The sequence below is a fragment of the Pelophylax lessonae genome (genome assembly GCF_965119305.1).
Source record: "Pelophylax lessonae genome assembly, chromosome: 5".
Taxonomy (NCBI): domain Eukaryota; kingdom Metazoa; phylum Chordata; class Amphibia; order Anura; family Ranidae; genus Pelophylax; species Pelophylax lessonae.
Genome location: NC_138772.1, coordinates 400,270,378 through 400,293,955, shown reverse-complemented (window position 1 = coordinate 400,293,955; position 23,578 = coordinate 400,270,378). Strand labels below are relative to the sequence as shown.

Below are 23,578 nucleotides of genomic sequence, written 5' to 3'. Positions count from 1 at the left end.
CCAGAGGGAGGTTGGACATGCAAAAGCAGCCAATCTCAAAAAGCAGTACTGGGCAGCAGGACCACGAACAGGCAGAACAATCATGTTCAAGTGGAGAGTCCAGGGTTAAGGAAAGAAGCCCTGTATCGGAAAAAAACAAATTGAAAAGGATTAAGAGAGGAGCATGGAAGCCAGCCAGCCCCCAGTCTGATGTACTCACCCTCCAGTCTGCCACCAACCAAATAGACCTGTCTCGATATAAATAAAGAACAGGGGTTTAGTTGACACGCATTTGCAAATGCATGTGTAAGCTGCAGAGCCACGACACGGCACCCTGTTTTATCTGCAGTCCTAACACTTATAAATTTGAGTATCTCCACTCTGGGAGCACATGGCTGCTAATGGGTGGATAGGAGGCAGGTGGGAGGGAGCAGCCCAAACTTCCCCCAACCCACCTCCATCCACGACTGGTCTAGTATCTCAATGCTCTAATAGCAATGTTCTTATTTCAATCCTAGGAGGCACTGTGCTATACAGGCAAATTGCCTCACATAAAGTCCCAATCTGTGTTTTACACTGCATCCGCCAAGGGATTGGAGGTGTATGCTTCTCAGCTGTTCGTTTTCAGTATGAGGCAATTTGCCAGTATGAGGCAATTTGCCCGTTTTCAGTATATGAGGCAATTTGCTCATTATGCTTCTCAGCTGGTCGTTTTCAGTTTGTACCATCTTAAGAACATTGCTATTAGAGCATTGAGATACTAGACCAGTTGTGGATGGAGGTGGGTTGGGGGAAGTTTGGGCTGCTCCCTCCGACCTGCCTCCTATCCACCCATTAGCAGCCATGTGCTCCCAGAGTGGAGACACTCAAATTTAAAAGTGTTAGGACTGCAGATAAAACAGGGTGCCGTGTCGTGGCTCTGCAGTTTACACATGCATTTGAAAATGCGTGTCAACTAAACCCCTGTTCTTTATTTATATCGAGACAGGTCTATTTGGTTGGTGGCAGACTGGAGGGTGAGTACATCAGACTGGGGGCTGGCTGGCTTCCATGCACCTCTCTTAATTGTTTTCAATTAGTTTTTTCCGATACAGGGATGGAGACGTTGGGCATACCTGCCGGTGTCTCACTTAAAGTCCCACATAGCCCACATTGTCCAAGGAAAGAAGCCCTAGTGGTGATACTTCAAGACAGCTGGTGGGTCAGGTGCAAGACAGCTGGTGGGTCAGGTGCAAGACAGCTGGTGGGTCAGGTGCAAGACAGCTGGTGGGTCAGGTGCAAGACAGCTGGTGGGTCAGGTGCAAGACAGCTGGTGGGTCAGGTGCAAGACAGCTGGTGGGTCAGGTGCAGGTGCTCTTCATAGATAAAAGAAGCATCACTTGCTTTTGGATGATGCAGAAAGCGGTCGTTGCAGGTCTCTGGGAACCTTAAAGAAACTCTGTTACTTTTTCTACTCGGGTAGAGGAACAGGTCCTCCTGCGATAAAAAAAAAACAAAAAAACAACCAACCACTGATAGCTTTCCTACACTCTCCCACCGCTATGTCAAAGTGCTTTGTTCTAGTCCTCTGTAAGCGCTCTGTCAGAGCTTAAACTGGGCAACTTCTCTCTGGTCAGGTGACAGTGTTTAGGCCTGGTCACTGTCTGCTCAGGCCTGAGCACTTCATCCTTGCAGATGGTAACATCTTCCTCTATACCAGGGGTCGGGAACCTATGGCTCTTTTGATGGCTGCATCTGGCTCGCAGACAAATCTTTAATAAAGGGGGGCGTGTCTGGATGTGAGCCGCGCTGGGCGTGTAGTCCTAGAGCTCCGCCCCGTCTACCACTCAATCCAGTGCCATCCGCGTAGCTGTGCCCGATGCCAAGGAGATTTCTGCACCCATCGACGGTACACTTTGTGGGCTACCCACCGCTACCCTCAGTTCATCTCTGGGTGACCAGATTGCCGCGCTACGGACCCCGTGGCCAACTCGCGGTACCGGCGCCAGCTCGTGTGCTGTGCATCTGAGGGCCTTGGAAATCACCGCCCAGTAAGGAGACCTGCCATCCGCTCACTGTGCCCCGACAGACACGATCTCCTTCCCCTCTGACACCCGGGGACCCGCTGGAGCTGCCTCTCACATCCACTTCTGAGGCCTTCAGTGGCCGCCCGCCATTTTCTCAGGGCCTATACTCACCTCCATCACTCGCAGGCCTGCAGGTGCTTAACCACTCCGGCCTCATTGCATACCTGCCTGCTCTGCTCTCTTCCCGACTGGACTGCAGGCACATTTACACAGCTCCATCTACTCACTGTAAAGCTACGGCCCATTAATATGAGTATTTAATAAAGGTTCCCGACCCCTGAAATATAGTGTATGGAATTACATTCTCATGGAATTACATCTGAAAATATGTGGTGTTCATTGCTCTCTCAGCCAAAAAGGTTCCCAACCCCTGCTCTATACAAAGTAGTTTGGGGTTTTAGCAAAGGCTTCAACACAACAGCAGGGCAGTGCAGCACCTGTCACTTTGCCCTGAACACTGGGTTAGACAAAAAAGTGTACTCTGGAACCTTCCATACATTATTGTACATTTTTTTTTTTTTTCATAAATATCTTTTACAGCCTTTGACTATTTCTTTTAACTAGATTCTGTTGCATTTCCATAAAGGTTTGATTAAACACCATTCGAGGGGCAAGCAGTGCTGATAGTGATACGTCATGTTACAGTGATGTGGCCAGCATTTGTTAACTACAGGCTGGCAGCTATTGCGAGATGGATTACAAGTTTTTGTTGTTGCTGAGGGTACAGTAGATCAGGGGGCAGTGTATAAGCATTGGTACTGTCAATACTCCAATGGGGGCATTAAAGGGCACTTCTCATTTAGGCTAAAAAAAAAAAAGTACCAAACATATATGAAGTAAATAAAGTTTAATTTCACCACTGCTTTCCTGAAAGGAAGCGGTAGATCATTCAGCAAACAAGCCAAAATCCATAAACAATATTACCACCAGACTTTCACTTCAAACACAAGTAACTTGGAGGCCATCCCTAGGATGATGACTGCCATTAGAGCCACCAAAACATAAGAACACAGCATGTTCATTCAATCTACCAGCAATCACACAAAGCGAAATTTATCTTTAAAAAAAAAAACAATATAATAGGTTTTTAAAAATTACCTCCGCAAGGGAGCATTTTCTTCAATGTCTTCAAGTGTTTCTAGTGAAGACCGCTGAGAGATCAGACGTCTCCTGCATGGATAAATAAAAAAAGCTCATTGTTAAAACACAGTTAAGAGGGTAAAACTGAGCTCTACAGGTGACATTTTCACAAAAACCTAGGGAGCTCCATTATGCAACGCTAGCTTAGCTTGGGATCCCCCATTTCACTCTCTTATTAGTGTGTAATTACAGTGATGGGGGGGTTGGAGGAAACAACACTTACAAATATTAACCCATGGGAGGTAGGCCTAAATTTGTAATTTGCGTAATTTTTAGGTCTCTAGTTTTAGAGTAGTATCGGCATATATCACCAGCTGTCAGTTTACTATGTTTAAATGTAGTCATGGTACGCTTTAAAGTAACTTACATTAGAAACTAAAGCAGCATGATTAAAATAACTATGACCATAAAAACAAAAGCAACAAAGCTGGGTACATACTGTAGGTTAATTTGAATCAGGACAGTGAAACAGATATGGTATTTGGCTTCGTTTTTGGAATTTTAGGATCTATAAACTACAAAAAAAAAAACCTTCAGATTACATACTGCTAGTTAAAATATATTTTAGAAAAAAAAAAAGTATGTGTGTATATATATATATATATATATATATATATATATATATATATATATATATATATGCTCTTTCACACGAACGATCCAATCAGATCCGCCTGTCAGTTTTTTAGGCGGACCTAAAATGGATCCTCCATGCATCCCTATGGGGCAGCGGATGTCAGCGGAGACATGTCCGCTGACACCCGCTGCCATCCGCATCCGATCCTGTCCGTGAAATCTGGACGGATGGAAACCCTATTTTCCATCCATCCAGGGGATCGGATGAGATTCCCCATAGAGAGCAGCAGGGCTCTGACACCTCCCTCTCTGCACATAGAGCGGAGAGGGAGCTGTCACCTGCCTGCTCAGCAGGGATCTGCGGATCGATCCCCGATTCATACCAGACATCCCAAGAATATTGCTAAACTGAAACGGTTCTGTAAAGAGGAATGGTCTAGAACCACTCCTGACCGTTGTGCACGTCTGATCTGCAACTACAGGAAACGTTTGGTTGAAGTTATTGCTGCCAAAGGAGGTTCAACCAGTTATTAACCACTTTCCCACTGCTCACGTTGCTGCTACTGCAGCAATGTGGCCCGTTATCGTCCAGCGACGTAGACCTACGTCGCTGGACTCCTCCCCCTGTAGGCGGCGCTCGCGCGCCGCCGGAGGCGCGCTCCCGCTGATTTCAGTCACAGCGGGAGTCGGGCCAGGGGAGGAGCGGCGGCGATCGCCGCCGCTCTTCCCCGATCGTCTGGGAATCGAGTGAGGAGATCCGCCCGCTTGTGTAAACAGAGCGGGCGGATCTCCTAAGTGACAGGCAGGGACAGATCGCAGTGTTCAGCATAGCTGAACCTGCGATCTGTCCCTGTGTCACTCAGTCACCTCCCCCCCCACACGTTAGTAAGCACCAGGCATACATTAACCCCTCCCTCTCCAATAAAATTAACCCCTTCCCTGCCAGTGTCATTTTTTACAGTAACAGTGCATATATATAGCACTGATTACTGCAGTAATGTCACTGGTACCCCCAAAAGTGTCAAAAATGTCAGTCAAGGGTCCGATCTGTCCGCCGCAATGTCGCAGTCCCGCAAAAAAAAAAAAAAAAAAAAAAAAAATCGCAGATCGCCGCCATTACGCGTTAAAAAACCCCACCAAAAATGACATAAATATTTCCCTTAGTTAGTAAACGCAATAACTTTTGCGCAAACCAATCAAAATACGCTTATAGTGATTTTTTACCAAACATAGGTAGCAGAAAACAAATTGGCCAAAAATTTAAAAAGAAATTTGATTTTTACATTTTTTTGGGGGGGAATTTCATATAAAAAAAATGTTAAAAATATTGTTATTTTTTCAAAATAAACGCTATTTGTTTGTTTATAGCGCAAAAAGTAAAAATCGCACTGGTGATCAAATACCACCAAAAGAAAGCTCTGTTTGTGGGAAAAAAAGGACGTAAATTTTGTTTGGGTACGGCGTCGCACGACTGCGCAATTGTCAGTTAAAGTCGCACAGCGCCGAATCGCAAAAAGTGGCCTGGACGTAAGACAGCAAAATCCTCCGGTGTTAAAGTGGTTAAATCCAAGGGTTCACATACTTTTTCCACCTGCACTGTGAAGGTTTACATGGTGTGTTCAATAAAAGCATGACAACATTTCATTCTTTGTGTGTTATTAGTTTAAGCAGACTGTGATTGTCTATTGTTGTGACTTAGATGATGATCAGATCCCATTTTATGACCAATTTGTGCAGAAAACCATATCATTCCAAAGGGTTCACATACTTTTTCTTGCAGCTGTACATGTGAACCAGCTACACAGAAACAAAATTTGATTTTTACATGCAGTATGCTTTAATGCAAAACCTGGGTTTTACAGCATGAATTGGAGTGAATACCTTATTAGATCTCTTGCTAATTTTAGGTAATCATAGATTTTGCAACTGATTAAGGTTCGGGAGCTGGAGCGTGGGTCGCAGAAGGACATGCAATATTGTTGCGCCATTGCATGATCTTTTATAATTATTATGCCCAATGCTGAACCTCACGATAAGTTGCGACGGCTGTGCAATAGTTCAGTGATTCTTAGCGGCCCAATCAAAAAACCACCTGATTACAAAGACCTGTCTGTCTTTTTTTAGCAGCATGACAAATATGACATTTTGGAAAGCCTGCCATTATGTAGGAGTAAGCTACAGATTATATTTTCCTCTGCAGAATGATAAAGTGAAGAAAAACTTGTTTGTGCTGCACTTGTGAAGTCAACTAAGAGACGTGCAATCTAATGTAAAGTTGATATGTTGCCAACTCTCCCCGTCCCGGTCTCTATTCGGCCTTCCCTTGTATTGTTCTGTCAACAAATGCTTTCAGAGCCTGTGTACACTGGCAACAATTAATTGACTGACAATGATTGGCTTTAGTACTGAGGCTGACACTGTTTGTTTTTATTCAAGCGACGCTTGCAACCTTTTCACACGAAAGCTCCAGCTCATCTTAAATAAGATTAGAAAGAAAAAAAAAATAGCTGGAAAGAGAAACAAGGTTTTATGAAAAGGTAGGTGAAAAGGCACATCCGTGATCAGGCTGATTCAATCCCAACAATATGTAATGGCATTACAGCACCCGCTGTGCACACAATGCCTCTTCAAAAAGGAACTTATTTAACCTCTTCAGCTCCGGAAGGTTTACCCCTCTTCCTGACCAGGCCATTTTTTGCAATATGGCACTGCGTCACTTTAACTGACAATTGTGCGGTTGTGCGACGCTGTACCCACATAAAATTGATGTCCTGTTTTCCCACAAATAGAGCTTTCTTTTGGTGGTATTTGATTGGATTGGTATTTGTTTATTTTTTGTGCTATAAACATTAAAAAAAAAGGCCGAAAATTTTGAAAAAAAAAAAAAACGTATATTTTTTTTACTTGATGCTATATAAAACATACTCAATAAAAAAATAAAAAAAAAAAATCGAATTTATTCATAATTTAGGCCAAGATGTATTCTGCTACATGTTTTTTTGGTAAAAAATAAGTGTATATTAACCACTTTAGGCACGGAAGATTTGGCTGCTCAAAGACCAGGCCCTATTTTGCGATACGGCACTGCGTGACTTTAACAGACAATTGCGCGGTCATGCGACACTGTACCCAAACGTAATTGACGTCCTTTTCTTCCCACAAACAGAGCTTTCTTTTGGTGGTATTTGATCACCTGTGTGATTTTCATTTTTTGTGCTCTAAACAAAAAAAGAGCAACAATTTTGAAAAAATAATATATTTCTAATTTTTTTTTTATATGAAATTCTCAACAAAAAAAAAAAATGTATCAAAATTTAACATTTTAGGCCAAATTGTTTTCTGGTAAAAAAAAAAAAAAAATCGCAATAAGCGTATTTTGATTGGTTTGCGCAAAAGTTATTGCGTTTAATAACTACGGGGAAAGATTTAGGTAATTTTGTTTTTTTTTTTTAAACTAGTAATAGCGGCGATCTGCGATTTTTTTTCTTGCGGGACTGCGACATTGCGGCGGACAGATCGGACCCCTAATTTACATTTTTGACACTTTTGGGGGTACCAGTGACATTACTACAGTAATCAGTGCTATAAATATGCACGGTTACTGTCAAAATGACACTGGCAGGGAAGGGGTTAACTTTATTGGTGATCAAGGGGTTAAGTGTGACCCTAGGGGCGTGATTCTAACTGTCAGGGGGCGTGGATTGTTAGATCATCACAGAGACATGCGATCCTATATAGCAGGATCGCATAGCCTCTGTGATGATCTAAGGGAAAATGACAGACGGCTGTGTGTACATCAGCCGTCTGTCTTTCTCCCTCTGCTGCGGGAGATCGTGAGCGACCATCGGAGCCACCAGTCACACGCGCTAGCCCCCCAGGGAATGAGCAGGGGCGGGAGTGTGGCGGCGCACGCTCGCCCCCCACAGGCGGCTGAGCGAGCGATGTACGGACACGTCGCTTTGCCCAGCAGCGGCTGAGTGCCACAGTATATGCACGGTGGGTGGGGGTAAAGTGGTTAATTGGTTTGCACAAAAGTTATAGAGTCTACAAACTATGGGATAGATTTATGGATTTTTTTTTACTTTTTGTTTTATTGTTCTTGCTAGTAATGGTGGTAATCAGCGATTTTTAGCGGGACTGTGACATTACGGCGGACAAATCTGACACTAAGTGACACTTTTTGGGGACCAGTGACACCAATACAGCGATCAGTGCTAAAAATATCACTGTACTACACTGGCAGGGAATGGGTAAACATTAAGGGTGATCAAAGGGTTAAATGTGTTCCTAGGGAGTGCTTTCTAACTGCGTGGGGGATGCTTTGACTGGGAGAATACATCTTCCCCTCTCACAGAACGGCAGTCTGCCTTGTTTGGATTGGAAGACCGCCTCTTCGGAGAATGATCACTGGATGCTGACAAACATCGGGTCTGCTGGACCCCCTGATTGGCTTCCGATGTGTCCAATCACATGTGCATGTACGTGATTTTGCGCAGGAGGGCCGCCCTGCTGCAGTGTATCTGCGTGGGGCGGTCCAGAAGGGGTTAACACATCTGTGTGGTGAAGAATTCACCATTTAGGCCTCTTGCAAACTGAAGCCTGTTCCCTCCCCTCCATGTTATCCGATGTGCACATGCACACTATAGGCATTTTGAGGAGTTAAAGCGGAGTTCCAGCCTCAAATACCTTTTTTAACTAAAAATACCCCTATAATACTAATCCATCGCCCTTTACAGAACCGCTATTCTCATACTTACAAGGTGCACAGTATTGGATTTTAGTCAAAATCTTACTTTTAAAAACTCTATCTGGGTGCGGCCATCTTAGACATGGGCATCTGAAGCCGCAGTGTAATCTGCTGTGTCCTTCCTGATTACAGGGAGTGTTCTGGGAGTTCTTCCTGATTCCAGCCTCCTGGGAGTAATGACAAACAGCTCCCAGGATGCAATGCAAAGGCGGAAGTGATGTCGGTGGCCGTGGCCACAGAGGGGGGGAGAAGGAGGAAGTACAATCGAAAATGCCCCGAAAATAAGGTAAGGGACCCCCGAGAAAAATGTAAAATGTCCAATTGTTGATCAGCATAGCGAGCACTCCAGGAATCACTAAAGTTACAAAATAGGCCGGAACTCCGCTTTAAAGAGGAGCTCCAGTCTCCTATTTAGGAATTAAAAGTCAGCAGCTAGCTACAAAGATTGACAGCTTTGCGGCTTCACTACGCACTGTGAATGGTCCCGCAGTCTTCTGGGGCCTGTTACGTGTCCCAGAAGACTGCTGGGGGGGGGGGGGATAGCGGATACCTGTCGTAATTGGGTACCCGCTCCCCCCTCCTCCCCAAAAGCTCCATTACTCAAACAGTAGCGGGAAAGTAGGCATTTCCAATTTTGAGTGGAGCTCCACTTTAAGAGATGGAGGAGTTTACAGGCATGAAATAAAAACCTCCAAAAATCACATTTAGGAGCTGAAAATATGCATATTGCCCAAAATGTCTGCAGATTTCTGCAGAAAAAACAGCTTCTAACCTCAGCATGTTTAATTAAGCTTTAGCAATAAAACCTGGAAGCGGTGTGTGAAGGGGTTAAGGAAAAACATCCTTCGGATCATCTATACACACTGCAAAATTATTTTTAGATGAACTAAATCTTGGGTTCTCATAACGGATTAAACAGCCATGTCTGAAACGCCAAGATGTTTGGTATAAGTGTTCAAAATTATACATAAAAAGATGGCCATTTCCAGAGCAGTGCTTGTGTAATTTCATTTTCCATCCCTCTTGTCAAAAATCTGTGCAAATGGTAGCAAATTTGTTTTTCCCTACATATTTTCTGACACCTTTACCTTCATGGAGCTTTCACTATGTCCCAATATTTGTCTCCTGTCAAGTTCCTTTTTGGCCCGTTTCACACTGGTTTCAGCTTGTATAAGGACAGTGTGAACAGCAAGATTTGACAAAGCCTTTGCAGGGCTCTCAGCACTGATCCTTAGCCCCCTTTCACACGTCCGCTCCGTCGGCGGACTCAGTCTTTCTCAGTGGGGATCGATCCGCCGATCCCCGCTGAGCAGGCGGATGACAGCTCCGTCTCTGCGCTGTGTGCGGAGACAGAGGTGTCAGATCCCCACTGTTCTCTATGGGAGAATTGGATGAGAATGGACCGCCTGTCCGTTCTCATCCGATCCGATAGACAGATGGAAAATAGGGTTTCCACCCATTCGGATTTGACGGACAGGATCGGATCAGATGTCAGCGGACATGTCTCCCCTGCCATCCGCTGCCCCATAGAGATGCATGGGGAATCCGTTCAGCTCCGCCTGAAAAACTGACAGGCAGATCTGAATGGTCCGCATATGTGAAAGGGGCCTTATAGGAGAGTTGATTGCTACTAGCAAGCTTCAGCAGGCTTTCAACAGACTTTACAAAGTATTGAAGCCTGCTTGCAGCTTGTTTAAAGTGACAATCAGCACTACAATTAGGATCTGCATTCAACATTTACAAAATGGAGCTGAATGATATTTTAAAAGCTTCAACAAAACTTGCTGAAAGCTCTGCAGATGCTTTTTCAAAGCTTTACTGTTCTGTTCATACTGCTCTTGTACAAGCTGAAGACATAAGATTTGTTTAAAATAGAACACAGTCAACTTCTAGTTAAGTACTTTTTATTAACTACTTGCCGAACGCCCGCCGCAGATTTACTGTGGCAGGCTGGCTCAGCTGTGCGAATCGCTGTACTTGTATCGCTGGAGTGCTCCTGGGGGACACGTGTGCGCCGCCAGGGACGCGCTTACACCCCCATTAGGCAGCAGGGAAGCCGAATCCATGGGGCCAGCAGCCTCGACTGCCGCCGGGCACCAACGATTGCTCCCCATGGAGAGAGAACAAAGGACTGCTGTTGAAAACACAGCATACCGTTGTTCTCTCTGAAATGAACACAGAGCGCCTGTGATCCTCCTATTTAGGATCACAGGTCTCTATGTTGATTCCACAAGTCCACCCCCTCACAGTTCGTAAACACCCTGTAGGCTCACACTTAATCTTTTGATCGTCCCTGAGTTAACCCCTTTCCTGCCAGTATCATTATTACAGTAACAGTGCATATATTTTTTGCACTGATTACTGTAGTAATGTCACTGGTCCCCCCCAAAAGTGTCAAAAATGTCAGTGAGGGGTCCGATATGTCCGCCGCAATGTCGCAGATCTGCTAAAAATCGGAGATTCCCACCATTACTAGTAAAAAAATAAAAATAACAATGAAAAATCTTTCCCCTAGTTTGTAGATGCGATAACTTTTATGCAAACCAATCCAAATACGCCTATTGTGTTTTTTTTTTTTTACCAAAAATATGTAGCAGAATACAAATTGGCCTAGAAAAGGATGAATATATATATATATATATATATATATATATATATAACCAAAGACACAACAAAGCTCCTAGTTCACTCCCTGGTCATCTCGCGCCTCGACTACTGCAATTTCCTTCTCATTGGCTTACCTCTACACAGGCTATCCCCCCTCAGTCCATCATGAATGCTGCCGCCAGGCTCATCCACCTCGCCAAATCGCTCAGTGTCCACTGCTTATCTCTGTCAAGCCCTCCACTGGCTTCCGCTTACTCAACTAATTAAATTCAAAATACTAACAACATCTTACAAAGCAATCCACAGCTTAGCCCCCCAGCTACATCACTAGCCTAGTCTCAAAACACCAACCTAATCGCTCTCTTTGTTCCTCTCAAAACCTCCTGCTTTCTAGCTGCCTCATCACCTCCTCCCATGCTTCCCTCCAGGACTTTACCAGAGCCTCTCCAATCCTATGAAACTCCTTACCCTTATCTGTCCGATTATCTCCTACACTATTAGCTTTTAGACGATCTCTGAAAACCCTCCTCTTCAGAGAAGCCTATCCTACCCACACCTGACAACTGTACCTCAATTTTCTCCATCAGCCCACCCCCCACAGCTATTGCCTTTTGTATCACTTGACCCCCCTTCTAGATTGTAAGCTCTAACGAGCAGGGCCCTCTAAATCCTCCTGTATTGAATTGTATTGTAACTGTATTGTCTTCCCTCACATTGTAAAGCGCTGCGCAAACTGTCGGCGCTATATAAATCCTGTATAATATATATATATATATATATATATATATATATATATATATATATATATATATATATATATATATACACACATATAAATAAATATATATAAATAAATATATCTAAATAAATAAATATATGTGTATATATATATTTTTTTTTTTTTTTTTTTTTTCAGAATTGTCGCTCTTTTTTTGTTTATAGCACAATAAATAGGTGATCAAATACCACCAAAAGAAAGCTCTATTTGTGAGAAAGAAACACATCAATTTTATTTGGGTACAGCGTTGCATGACTGCGCAATTGTCAGGTAAAGTAACGCAGTGTCGAATCGCAAAAAATGGCCTGTCATTAAGGGGGCAAAGCCTTCCGGTGCTGAAGTGATTAAAGTTTTATTTCAACCTGCTTTTTAGAGCTACCCAAAACATTTTACATTTCTTTTGCAACCATAGCAATAGTAGTATCTCTCATAATCCTTATTCCCTGTAAAACCTCTCTTTGCCATTGAGTAGCACTGTGTTTGTACACTAAACTAACCTAGGCCCATCTACACAAGCCATAATAAATACACTTTCGCTGATTTCGTTTTAGCAAGTGCCTTAGTACTGCCTATTGAGGCGTTTACAGATCAAAGGTTGGTAGGAGTATAAAAAAACAAAATCTATTTTCATCAGATTTTCCTATCATGAAATCTCAAGCCTTCCCACCTGTCACAGGCATTACAAGGGGGTCTAGGTTTCTCTGGTGGCTTACGATTCTCATCATCGAGAAGGATACGGGAAGAGCGAGACTGCAGCTTCTGAAGCAGTAAGAGAAGCTTTCATGCATTGGAGGAGAGCTTTGGTTTGACAGGTTATTCAAGAATGTGTTTATTTGACAAAGTATTCTTGTTCTTTCAACCTTCCTATCTGTGTCACCGGATCTACAAAGCTATAAATTCATTTTGCCTGATATGAAGGGAAGTAGAAGTATAGATAGGATTGGAGTTAAGCAACCTTGGGAAATGCTCAATACACAAGAGTGAGAAGTCAGGGAAGGAGTCTTTAACCACTTCTGGACCAGAAAATTTACCCCCCCTTAATGACCAGGCCACTGCGTTACTTTAACTGACAATTGCGTAGTCGTCGCTGTACCCAAATAAAATTGATGTCTTTTTTCCCCCCCCACAAATAGAGCTTTCTTTTAATGGTATTTGATCACCTGTGTCATTTTTATTGTTTATGCTATAAACAAACAAAAAAAGCGACAATTCTGAAAAAAACAAATGAAAAAAAAAAAACACAACATTTTTCAGTTTCTGCTGTATAACATTCCAAAAACAAAAATTTTTTTTAGGCCAATTTGTATTCCGCTACATATTTTTGGTAAAAAAAAAAAAAAAAAAAAAATCCCAATAAGTTTATATTGATTGGTTTGCACAAAAGTTATCACATCTACAAACTAGGGGAAAGATTTAGGTCATTTTTATTTATTTAGTTATTTTTACTAATGGCGGTGATCTGCGATTTTTATTGTGACTGCGACATTGCAGCGGACACCGAACTGACATTTTTTACACTTTTGGGGTGACCAGTGACATTACTACAGTAATCAGTGCTAAAAATATGCACTGTTACTGTACTGACACTGGCAGGGAAGGGGTTAACACTAGGGGCGATCAAAGGGTTAAATGTGTCCCTAGGGGGTGCTTTCTAACTGTGTGGGGGATGGCTTATGAAACACAGGGACCTGCGTTCCTAAATAAGAGGAACACAGGAGCCTTGTGTTCATCACTGCCAGAACAGCGGTCTGCCGTGTTTACAACGGTAGACCGCTGTTCTGTCTCCACGGGTGCGTTAGCGGGCGCCGGACCTGCAGATCAGCTTCCACTGTGGCGAATGGGCAGGCACGTGCGCCCCCACTCGCGGTCCCGCGAAGTGATGTACAGGTACGTAGTTTTGCGGTAACGAGCCTACCTGCCGCAGTATATGTACAGCCGCTGGTTGGCAAGTGGTAGTGGAACTGCACTGCATCTTGGGCACCAAAAACGCTACTTCATTCATTTTTAGTGTTTAACCACTTGCCGACCAGTCACTGGGACTGTACTGCAGCAAAGTGGCTCGATTCCGTCCAGCGACGTAGACCTACGTCGCTGGACTCCTCCCCTTGTGGGCAGTGCTCGCGCGCTGCCGGAGGCTCGCTCCCGCTGTTTTCAGTCACAGCGGGAGTCAGGCCAGGGGAGGAGCAGCGGCGATCGCCGGCGCTCTTCCCTGATCGTTGGGGAATCGAGTAGGAGACCCGCCCGCTTGTGTAAACAGAGCAGGCGGATCTCCTAAGTGACAAACAGTGACAGATTGCAGGGTTCAGCATAGCTGAACATGTGATCTGTCCCTGTGTCACTCAGTCCACCCCCCCCCCCCCACACACGTTAGTAAGCACCAGGCATACATTAACCCCTCCCTGCCAGTGTCATTTTGACAGTAACAGTGCATATATATAGCACTGATTACTGTAGAAATGTCACTGGTAACCCCAAAAGTGTCAAAAATGTCAGTCAAGGGTCCGATCTGTCCGCTGCAATGTCGCAGTCCCGCAAAAAAAAAAAAAAAAAAAAAAAAAAAAAAAATCGCAGATCGCCGCCATTACGCGTTAAAAAAAAAAAAAAATAACAAAAATCTTTCCCTTTGTTAGTAAATGCAATAACTTTTGCGCAAACCAATCAAAATCCGCTTTTTGCGATTTTTTTTACCAAACATATGGTAAAAAAAAAAAATTGGCCCAAAATGTTAAAAAATTTTGATTTTTACTTTTTTTTGGGGGGGAATTTCATATAAAAAAAATGTGAAAAATATTGTTATTTTTGCAAAATTGACGCTGTTTTTTTGTTTATAGCGCAAAAAGTAAAAATCGCACAGGTGATCAAATACCACCAAAAGAAAGCTCTGTTTGTGGGAAAAAAAGGACGTCAAATTTGTTTGGGTACAGCTTCGCACGACCGCGCAATTGTCAGTTAAAGTCACGCAGTGCCGAATCGCAAAATAGGCCCTTGTCAGGAAGGGGGTAAAATCTTCCGGGGCTTTAGTGGTTAAAGCAAACTCCCCCATCCATCCATGTCTCCATGCTTTATTTTGCTGAGATATCATTTTGAAATGGCCACCTTGAGTAAGGGCAGAAGACTCATGTAACATTTACTTCCTGGAATCCGTCTCTGGCATTGGCTAAACTGAGAACCCTCCCTCCCCTCCTCAAGGCTCCTGGGATAGAATACATCATTTGCCTAGGCATGGAAACCAGGAAGTAACTGAATGCAAAAAAAAGTGTAAAACAAGTAAATATTCTATACTTTCCTATTAATTTACTAATGCTAGCAGCATAAGGATTGGAAATAGTCACTGTTGACTGAGAGAGTGAAGTTCCACTTTAAGTTGTTTTCATCCTGATCAGCAATGTTTTCCTAAAACAATAATGCCTCCCCTCCACACATCCAGCCAGGATAGCAATACTTATTTATTATCAGAGGCTTATCGGCACCTTCTGCTGACCGGGGTTCACAGGACAGGAAGCCAAGGCAGAAACCACGCATATTTTCTAAACATAATTAAAGCTCGGTTAGTATCGGCAAGGTTTTGTGTTTGGGATAAACTTAGCCTTTCTCCGGATAAAGGTCTATGACTTTGTTTTGCTGAGTTTAAACAACTTCACCAATTTTGCAACACGCCTGTTTTATGTCAGCAGAGAAGAAAACAAAACACAGTTTTTGGCACTCTGCCTCGTTATTTGGGTAGTTTGCGGAAAGAAGAGGTCAAACAGGGAAAGTAAAGTAGAAATGTTTTAAGTGAGCTTCTCTTGATCTAATGCAGCTTTTTTTTTTTTTTTATTAAAGTAGAACTAAAAGGCATGTTTTTTTTATTTTAGATAGAATGGGATTAGAGCAACTGTCAGGTTTTTATTGCTGTCTGTGCCCCCGTTAGGGACACCCTCCCTCTCTATTTGTCTCGTTTGCTGTTATCACTAAAAGTAAAAGAAAATCCTAAACTTTGGGTTGTCACCAGAACAAGAATAGAGTAGTAATCTTGCAAAGGGGACACTATTTTCAGTGCAGACTGGTCCAACCACTACAGCCCCTGGGGACTTAACAGAGTCCCTGTTTGCTGCAAAGTGAATTACAGTGGGGAAGCCCACCAGCCAGAGGGTAGAGTGCAAAATGGCCACCGGTCTTCTTAAAGTGGAGTTCCAGCCTATTTTGCAACTTTAGTGATTCCTGGAGTGCTCACTATGCTGATCAACAATTGGGCATTTTCAATTTTTTTTCGCGGGTCCCTTACCTTATTTTCAGGGCATTTCGATTGTACTTCCTCCTTCTCCCCCCTCTATGGCCACGGCCACCGACATCACTTCCGCCTTTGCATTGCATCCTGGGAGCGGTTTGTCATCACTCCCAGGAGGCTGGAATCAGGAAGAACTCCCAGAATACTCCCTGGAATCCGGAAGAAGGACGCAGCAGATTACACCGCGGCTTCAGATGCCCACGTCTAAGATGGCCGTGCCCAGACAGCGTTTTTAAAAGTAAGATTTTGACTAAAATCCAATACTGTACACCTTGTAAGTATGAGAATAGCGGTTCTGTAAAGGGCGATGGATTAGTATTATAGGGGTATTTTTAGTTAAAAAAGGTATTTGAGGCCAGAACTCCGCTTTAAGCAAGTGTTAAAAGGACAGAGGCCTATACATGCAAGTGTGGGTTTCGGACCGCCAGAATACCTAACACACGCAAACAACAACAAATTTAGTTAGAAAAGTAAGAAAGCACCTTTATACACATTCAATAAAATCTCTGCCTGCAGTTCAGTTTAAAAATAAATATCATATAAACAAGCAGATACACAAAGAAAAAAACAAACAAACAGGGAGATGGTCTGGCGATGGCGGTAAGAAGAGGCACAAGTTGTGAGCTCAGCTCTACTGGACTGCTTTCTCTGACTTTAGGAGATCCACCTTCACGTCAACATCATTTTCAAGTACCAAAAACACGCCAGACCAGAAGTGTGACATGGGGGAACTGCCTCTAACTAATACTTTGGTCCCCCACCTAACACTGGTACAGCAGTGCCCTCCCCCAGGTCACCTAACATGGCCACCAACAGTGCACTGGGACTGTTACCACCGGAAAGGAGCATTTCCATCTCCTGAATCAGGTACCACCTCAGATATCAGGCTCCCTTGCACTCTAGGCAATACAACAATACTACCCCCTCTCTCGGGAAGAATGTGAATCAGATGCCACCATTGCTCATACTCTATCACCACCAGAAATCTCCCACATAGTACAGTTTTTACCAACCAGAGAGGAGCTTCCATCCTTGTAAGCCCAAAGACAGTCAGCGCTCAAGACTGATCTTTCAAAAAATGTGCCAATAGCTTTAATCCCCATTGGACAAAGTCTCTGTGCAATTACTTTTCCTTAGAGCAGATGGTAGCCATACTGAAGAAGCTACAGGCAGAGAGGTACAGGAGAGATGTACAACCATTACACCCCTCACATTTTTATAAATATATTATATCTTGACAACACTAAAGAAATGACACTTTGCTACAATGTAAAGTAGTGAGTGTACAGCTTGTATAACAGTGTATATCTGCCGTCCCCTCAAAATAACAACATGCAGCCATTAATGTCTAAACCGCTGGCAACAAAAGTGAGTACACCCCTAAGTGAAAATGTCCAAATTGGGCCCGAAGTGTCAATATTTTGTGTGGCCACCATTATTTTCCAGCACTGCCTGAACCCTCTTGGGCATGGAGTTCATCAGAGCTTCACAGGTTGCCACTGGAGTCCTCTTCCACTCCTCCATGATGACACCACGGAGCTGGTGGATGTTAGAGACCTTGCGCTCCTCCACCTTCCATCTGAGGATGCCCCACAGATGCTCAATAGGGTTTAGGTCTGGTTACATGCTTGGCCAGTCCATCGCCTTTACCCTCAGCTTCTTTAGCATATACACACACACACTTTTTTCAATGTGCAGAAACATTGAATAAAATAAATCACATAAACCAGTGTGCAACATATCTTCTTCACAATATTTTTGGTTTTATATTTCAAATATAGAAATCATGTCCATTCAACACAAAAAAAAAAAAAAAAAATCAGATCCTAGCTTTTGACTGACAGCTTCAGTTCTGTTCCTGTGTGCTGTGTAAGGCTGGATTCACACTTATGCGAATTGGATGTGGGTTTTACCCAATTTGCATGACAGGAGACTGTGACCGGCTCACAACGGAGCCAATTCACACACCTCCGGGGCGGCTGCAGACTGCATTTGGAAAGGGTCCTGTGCGTTTTTGGCTCTGAATTAGGTGCGAATTCAGGCAAAAGTTCAGGCCCGATTCGCACCTGAATCAGTGAACAAGGACGCACCGGACACCCTGCTTCAGCTTCCCCCGTCTTTTTCTAAGCACTCAGGCAAGCAAAAAAAAAAAATTAAAAAATTCTGGACTTTTAACAGATGTAGAGATGACTGCAGATAAACAGGTACAGCATATGGAGGAGGATTTTTTTTAAATTTCTCTTATCACCTGAGATCAGTCATTTCACTGGGTATATGTAAAAGGTTTGCAACCACTTTAACTTTCTCCTGGACAAAACCTATCCTTTATTGCCTCTTTATTATAGAAAGGTAATTGTGCTTGTGGTCTCTCTGGGTCGAATCCCTTTTCTGGTATAGCTTCCACTTTTCCAATGGTTTGACCCTTGAGAGATTCTCAATAAACAAGCTCCATATAAAATGCTAATACTACTCCTTTTCCACCCACTATAAAATAAAATGGAATACAAATTCAGCATGAGTGGGACCCTCATAATGGCTGAAGCAAGCGCTTAGGGGTAGGAGCTCCATATATCTTACCACCAAAGTTTCTGAGACACATAAAGCAAAAATAAACTCCCCACTCCTCTCAAGTGCAGACGTCTTCACCCGGTCTTTTTCGGGGCTTGAGATCTATGCCCATCTAGATTGGTGGGAACGCAATGACGTGCACATTCATCGAAGTTATAGGAATTAATTCAATCTGGCACCAAGGTATAGCAAGAATTTATACTGAGCTGCGCATGCACAGCTTGGTGTACTATCTAAAGAAGACTGGAAATAGGCACATACATTTTCCAAACTGAACAGGATTATAAAAAAAGCATTCAGAGGAATTGATGTTAACAGCGTGTGGCTTGTGTTACATTATACCTTTAGGCACATAAGATTGTTTTATTATAGAAAAGACTCAGGGCTGGTGCTACCTATAGGCAAGGTAGGCACCGGCCTAGATCGCACGTCTGGGTGCCGCCAGTGGCGTGGCATAGCGTGAGGGGACAGGCGGGTTCCAGGAGTCCAGGATCAGTGGCGGTAGCGGCAGCTGGGCATCCATGTCCACTCCAGCATGGAGGGTGTTTAGCGAAAGGCGGAGGCAGGGGCAGAATGACCTGTTGGGTCATGGAGTCCAGGTCCAGTGGTGGTGAGTGGGCAGTGAAGGCCTCGGAGCACAGGCAGGGTGACAGCACCCAGCTCCGAGTACCATCTCTAAATGGTGAGAGAGCAGCCTCACAGACGGAGGCCACGGGGAAGGTGAGCAGCAAGGGCTGTCCAGGGGATAGGCTCCCAGGCGGCCTAGAAAACGAGGACGTGCAGAAGGCACAGGCAGTCAGGGACTTCTTCTCAGGAGGGACAGTCCGGCTATCACACTAATGGATCTGCTGGAAGGAGCAAAGCACAGCTCCCCCATCACAACCAGAATGAGAACGAGCCTGCTGATAGTCATTGAACATCGTCCTACTGCTGGCAGGAAGGTACTGGGCATTACACATCTACCCGCAGACACGGACTGGGGGGGGGACACAGGAGGGAGGGACTGCAGACACCCCCCCTCCCTCTCTCACCCCCTCCTCACTCACCCCCCCCTCCCTCTGACTCTCCCACCACCCTACCTCGCCTGTCCATATACTACCCTAGCCTGTCTATATTCCTTTGCGGACCATGGCTGGCATTCATCTTCAAGCTGGGTCCAGAGGCGCAGGTGCGGGCCCGCGGACCACAAAAATTTCCACTCCCTCCATCACCTCTATTTATACATGGGCAGGGCAAAGGGGGGTGGAGTACGGGGCGAAACAAAGTTTTGCCATGGGTGTCAAAAATCCGTGCACCAGCCCTGAATACACTCAGCATGTTTTTAATGAATAAAGAGCCTGTCCTGCTTGCAAATGTAAATGTTTCTGTTTACTTCCACTTTAAATTGGTAGGTTGTCTGCAGATGCAAATATTGTGATACTTCTCTGTCTTATTGTATTCATGTTCCCCATTGATAATGCTGGTTATTTATGGCTATACATTGACCTGTGATATACCCTTTATTATAAAATGAAGAATTTTTATTTTTTAAAAATGTTGTTATTAGGTCTTTTTCAAAAACTGTAATACTAGTTTTAGATGGACTGATCAATGATTTGTGGACTTGTACTTTTATATGGCCTTGGGGCTCCCTTTTCTTTTTTGAATAGGTTTTTAAACCCTTGCAAGACTTCATAATCCTAATTTACAATACCATTATGTATATAAAAGCATATATAGGGGTTGATATACTAAAGGTAAATGGTCTGTGCTCTGAGGGGGGACATGCAAGGAAAATAAGAAAACTGCATTTTGGATGATAGAAATCAGCGGAGCTTCCCCTCAGATCTACAGCAACTGCACTTGCACAGTATATTTGCCTTTAGTAAATCAACCCCATAGTTATGTACACTAGCATTGAACTGTGACCTGTAACTGCATGAAGAAATGTTAAACCCAAAACACAGCGCAGCACATTAATTGGGGTGATGCCATTTTTTTTCCAGCACCACCAGACCACACACACTTTTGTAATCTTCAATCTTATAGGAACAATGAGAGAAGTGTTTTACACCTTGGGAAATAAACATTAAATAAAAATGATTCTCCACTCCAGTGACAGGTACACACTTCTGCTATACACATTAAGTCCCCTTAGAATTATTTTCTTGGCAGCAGAAAACACAACTATGCTCATTTTAAAAAAAGTATACCCCTAAAAAAAAAAAAAAAAAAATGGATTATATGACCTCCATGCCTAGAACAGTCATAAGCATTTGACTGGCATCGCAGTGTACCAATAGCATAACAAGAAATACCGCAATGAAACAAAGCGAATCCCACCTTACACTTTCTCAGAGGCAGAAGAATCAATAAGAAATGTTACTTACATTTTTTGCTTGCTTTGGGATAGAAGGATCTACCATTAAAAAAAAAGTCTGCTTGTGTAATCAAATATGGATGCCTCTATAAACACACAAAATGACAAACTTTGGGGTTGATTTACTAAAACTGGAGAGTGCAAAATCTGGTGCAGCTGTGCATGGTAGCCAATCAGCTTCTAACTTCAGCTTGTTCAATTAAGCTTTGACAAAAAAAAAAAAAAAACTGGAAGCCGGTTTCTATGCAGAGCTGCACCAGGTTTTTGCACTCTCAAGTTTTAGTAAATCAACCCCTATGTATTAGGGAAACAAACATATACATTCATTTTTTTCCTTTATTGAGAGACAATTTGGGCCTCATGTACACAGGATGTTTTGCTATCTCTCTAAGGTCCCTTTCACACATGCGGACCGTTCAGATCCGCCTGTCAGTTATTCAGGCGGATCTAAATGGATGCCCCATGTATCTCTATGGGGCAGCGGATGTCAGCAGAGACATGTCCGCTGACATCCGATCCGGTCTGTCAAATCCGGACGGATGGAAACCCTATTTTCCATCCGTCTGGCGGATTGGATGAGAACGGACAGGCGGTCCGTTCTCATCAGATTCCCCCATAGAGGAAAACAGGGATCTGACATCTCCGTCTCCGCACACAGAGCGGGGACGGAGCTGTCATCCGCCTGCTCAGCAAGGGAATTGGCGGATCGATCCCCCGCTGAGCAGAAAAATGGAACAGACAGGATCGGACATGTGTGAAAGGGGCCTTAGACTGCTTTCCTTCTGGCAAAAAATAAAACGCTTGATGCCTGTAAATGTGTGTAACGAATTTAGGCACATAAAGTGCTTGGGCGTCAATTTATTTGATTGCCCAGAGTAATAATTTATTCTGCTTACTATAATAAATTAACGTTAAAGCGCTTCACTCGCCTTGCACTCGCCTTGCATAGGCGTCAAGTTTTTTTTTTTGGCAAAATGCAGCTGCTCCTCGATGCCCTGGCAGTGGGGTTTTTTCCTGCCTCTAAACATCAGACGGAAAAATAAACCCCAGACGCCACTAGGAGCAGCAGAACAAATGCCCAATGTGCATGAGCCCTTACTGTGAAATCTTTATATAGTTGCTATATAGATTTTTTTACCTTCTGCCATATTAAAAATATAATCCCTCCATGCTGGCAGCAGCGGGGTCCTCTCAGGATGCAGAAGAGGAATATCAGCAGTGATGTCACCGCAAAGGGATTGCCGGGACCTTGGCTGGCATGGGTATACCGGTAGTGCTGGATTACCAATCCCACGCACCAGGAAACAGCAAGTGTCACAGAAGGCAGACTTGGGGCCCATTCAGGTGGGCGATTTGGGGCAGCCGGTGGTGAAGATCAGCATTTCTCACTAGCAAATATGCAAACAGCCAAGACTTTAGTACAAATCAGTATTAGGTTTACATGCGTCCTTGCTGCTCACATGCAACCACTAATCCAAAACTTTTCCTGGCCCTGGATGCAGAGTTTGGGGTTTACTTACTAAATCAGTCTCACTTCTGTAAGGATACCAGTCAGCTTCCAGGTTTTATTGCCAAAGCTTAATTGAACAAGCTGAGGTTAGAAGCAGGTTGATTTTTGTGCAGAAACTAAACTGTTTTTGCACACTCCAGCTTTAGGCCCCTTTCACACTTGAGCCTGAAAGTCACACGACTTGAAGCAATGCCTGTATAATCCTGAGGGCTATGGACCTCAAGTCACATCAAAGTTAGACCAAAGTAGTGCAGGGACTACTTTGAAGTCACTGCTACTTGAAGTCGCACAGATATGAACGGTACACATTGTAAATCATGGGGTACGACTTGTCCCAAGTCGCAGGGCAAGTCGCACAAGTGTGAAAGAGGCCTTGATAAATAAACCCCTTTATGTCCAGGTACAGCATTCCAGCCACACACAAGCTAGCTGCAGCTAATTGGCTGTTTGTATGTGCCCACCACACAGATTGATGCTTTGCCCAGGGGTGAGCTCTGAACTCAGCATCCTCTCCACCCCAGATCGCCTGTCTGAATGAGCCCCTAAGTGCCGGTTCACATATGTGCGGCTGCGGCGATCGCATGTAATGTCGGAGCGCACTGCTCCTTCATTACATGCGATCGGCTGTGCGGTGCGAGTTCAGCCATACACTTTGTATGGCTAAATTCGTACTGCACCCACAGCAAAGACGCACAGGACCCTTTTTTGCAGCTGCATGAGGATCGGATCGCACAGTGGTTCACACTTGTGCGATCCGATCCTGTGCGAACTGTAAAGATCGCACTGCGATATGCGATCAAACTGAGGGTGTTGTTAACATTTCATTGACACCCCCAGCGTATCGCATATGGCAGTGTGAACTGCCAGGGGTGCGTTTGCAATGCGGGAACAGGCTGCGAATTCGCAGCCTTCCCGCATCGCATAAGTGTGAACCGGCACTGAATGGGTGTGCTTCGGAAGAGGGAGGTGGGGGGGGGGGAT

General features: G+C 44.0%; 1 protein-coding gene across 2 annotated transcripts in view; it reads right to left on the bottom strand.

Moving 5' to 3' along the window:
• CABLES1 (Cdk5 and Abl enzyme substrate 1) overlaps positions 1–23,578 on the bottom strand; it is a 166,918-nt gene that overhangs the window by 54,522 nt on the left and 88,818 nt on the right. For both annotated transcript variants that reach the window (XM_082258675.1, XM_082258674.1), the window contains exon 2: positions 3,144–3,215. In XM_082258675.1, coding sequence (XP_082114801.1) covers positions 3,144–3,215 — 72 coding nt within the window. The remainder of the gene's footprint in view (positions 1–3,143; positions 3,216–23,578) is intronic.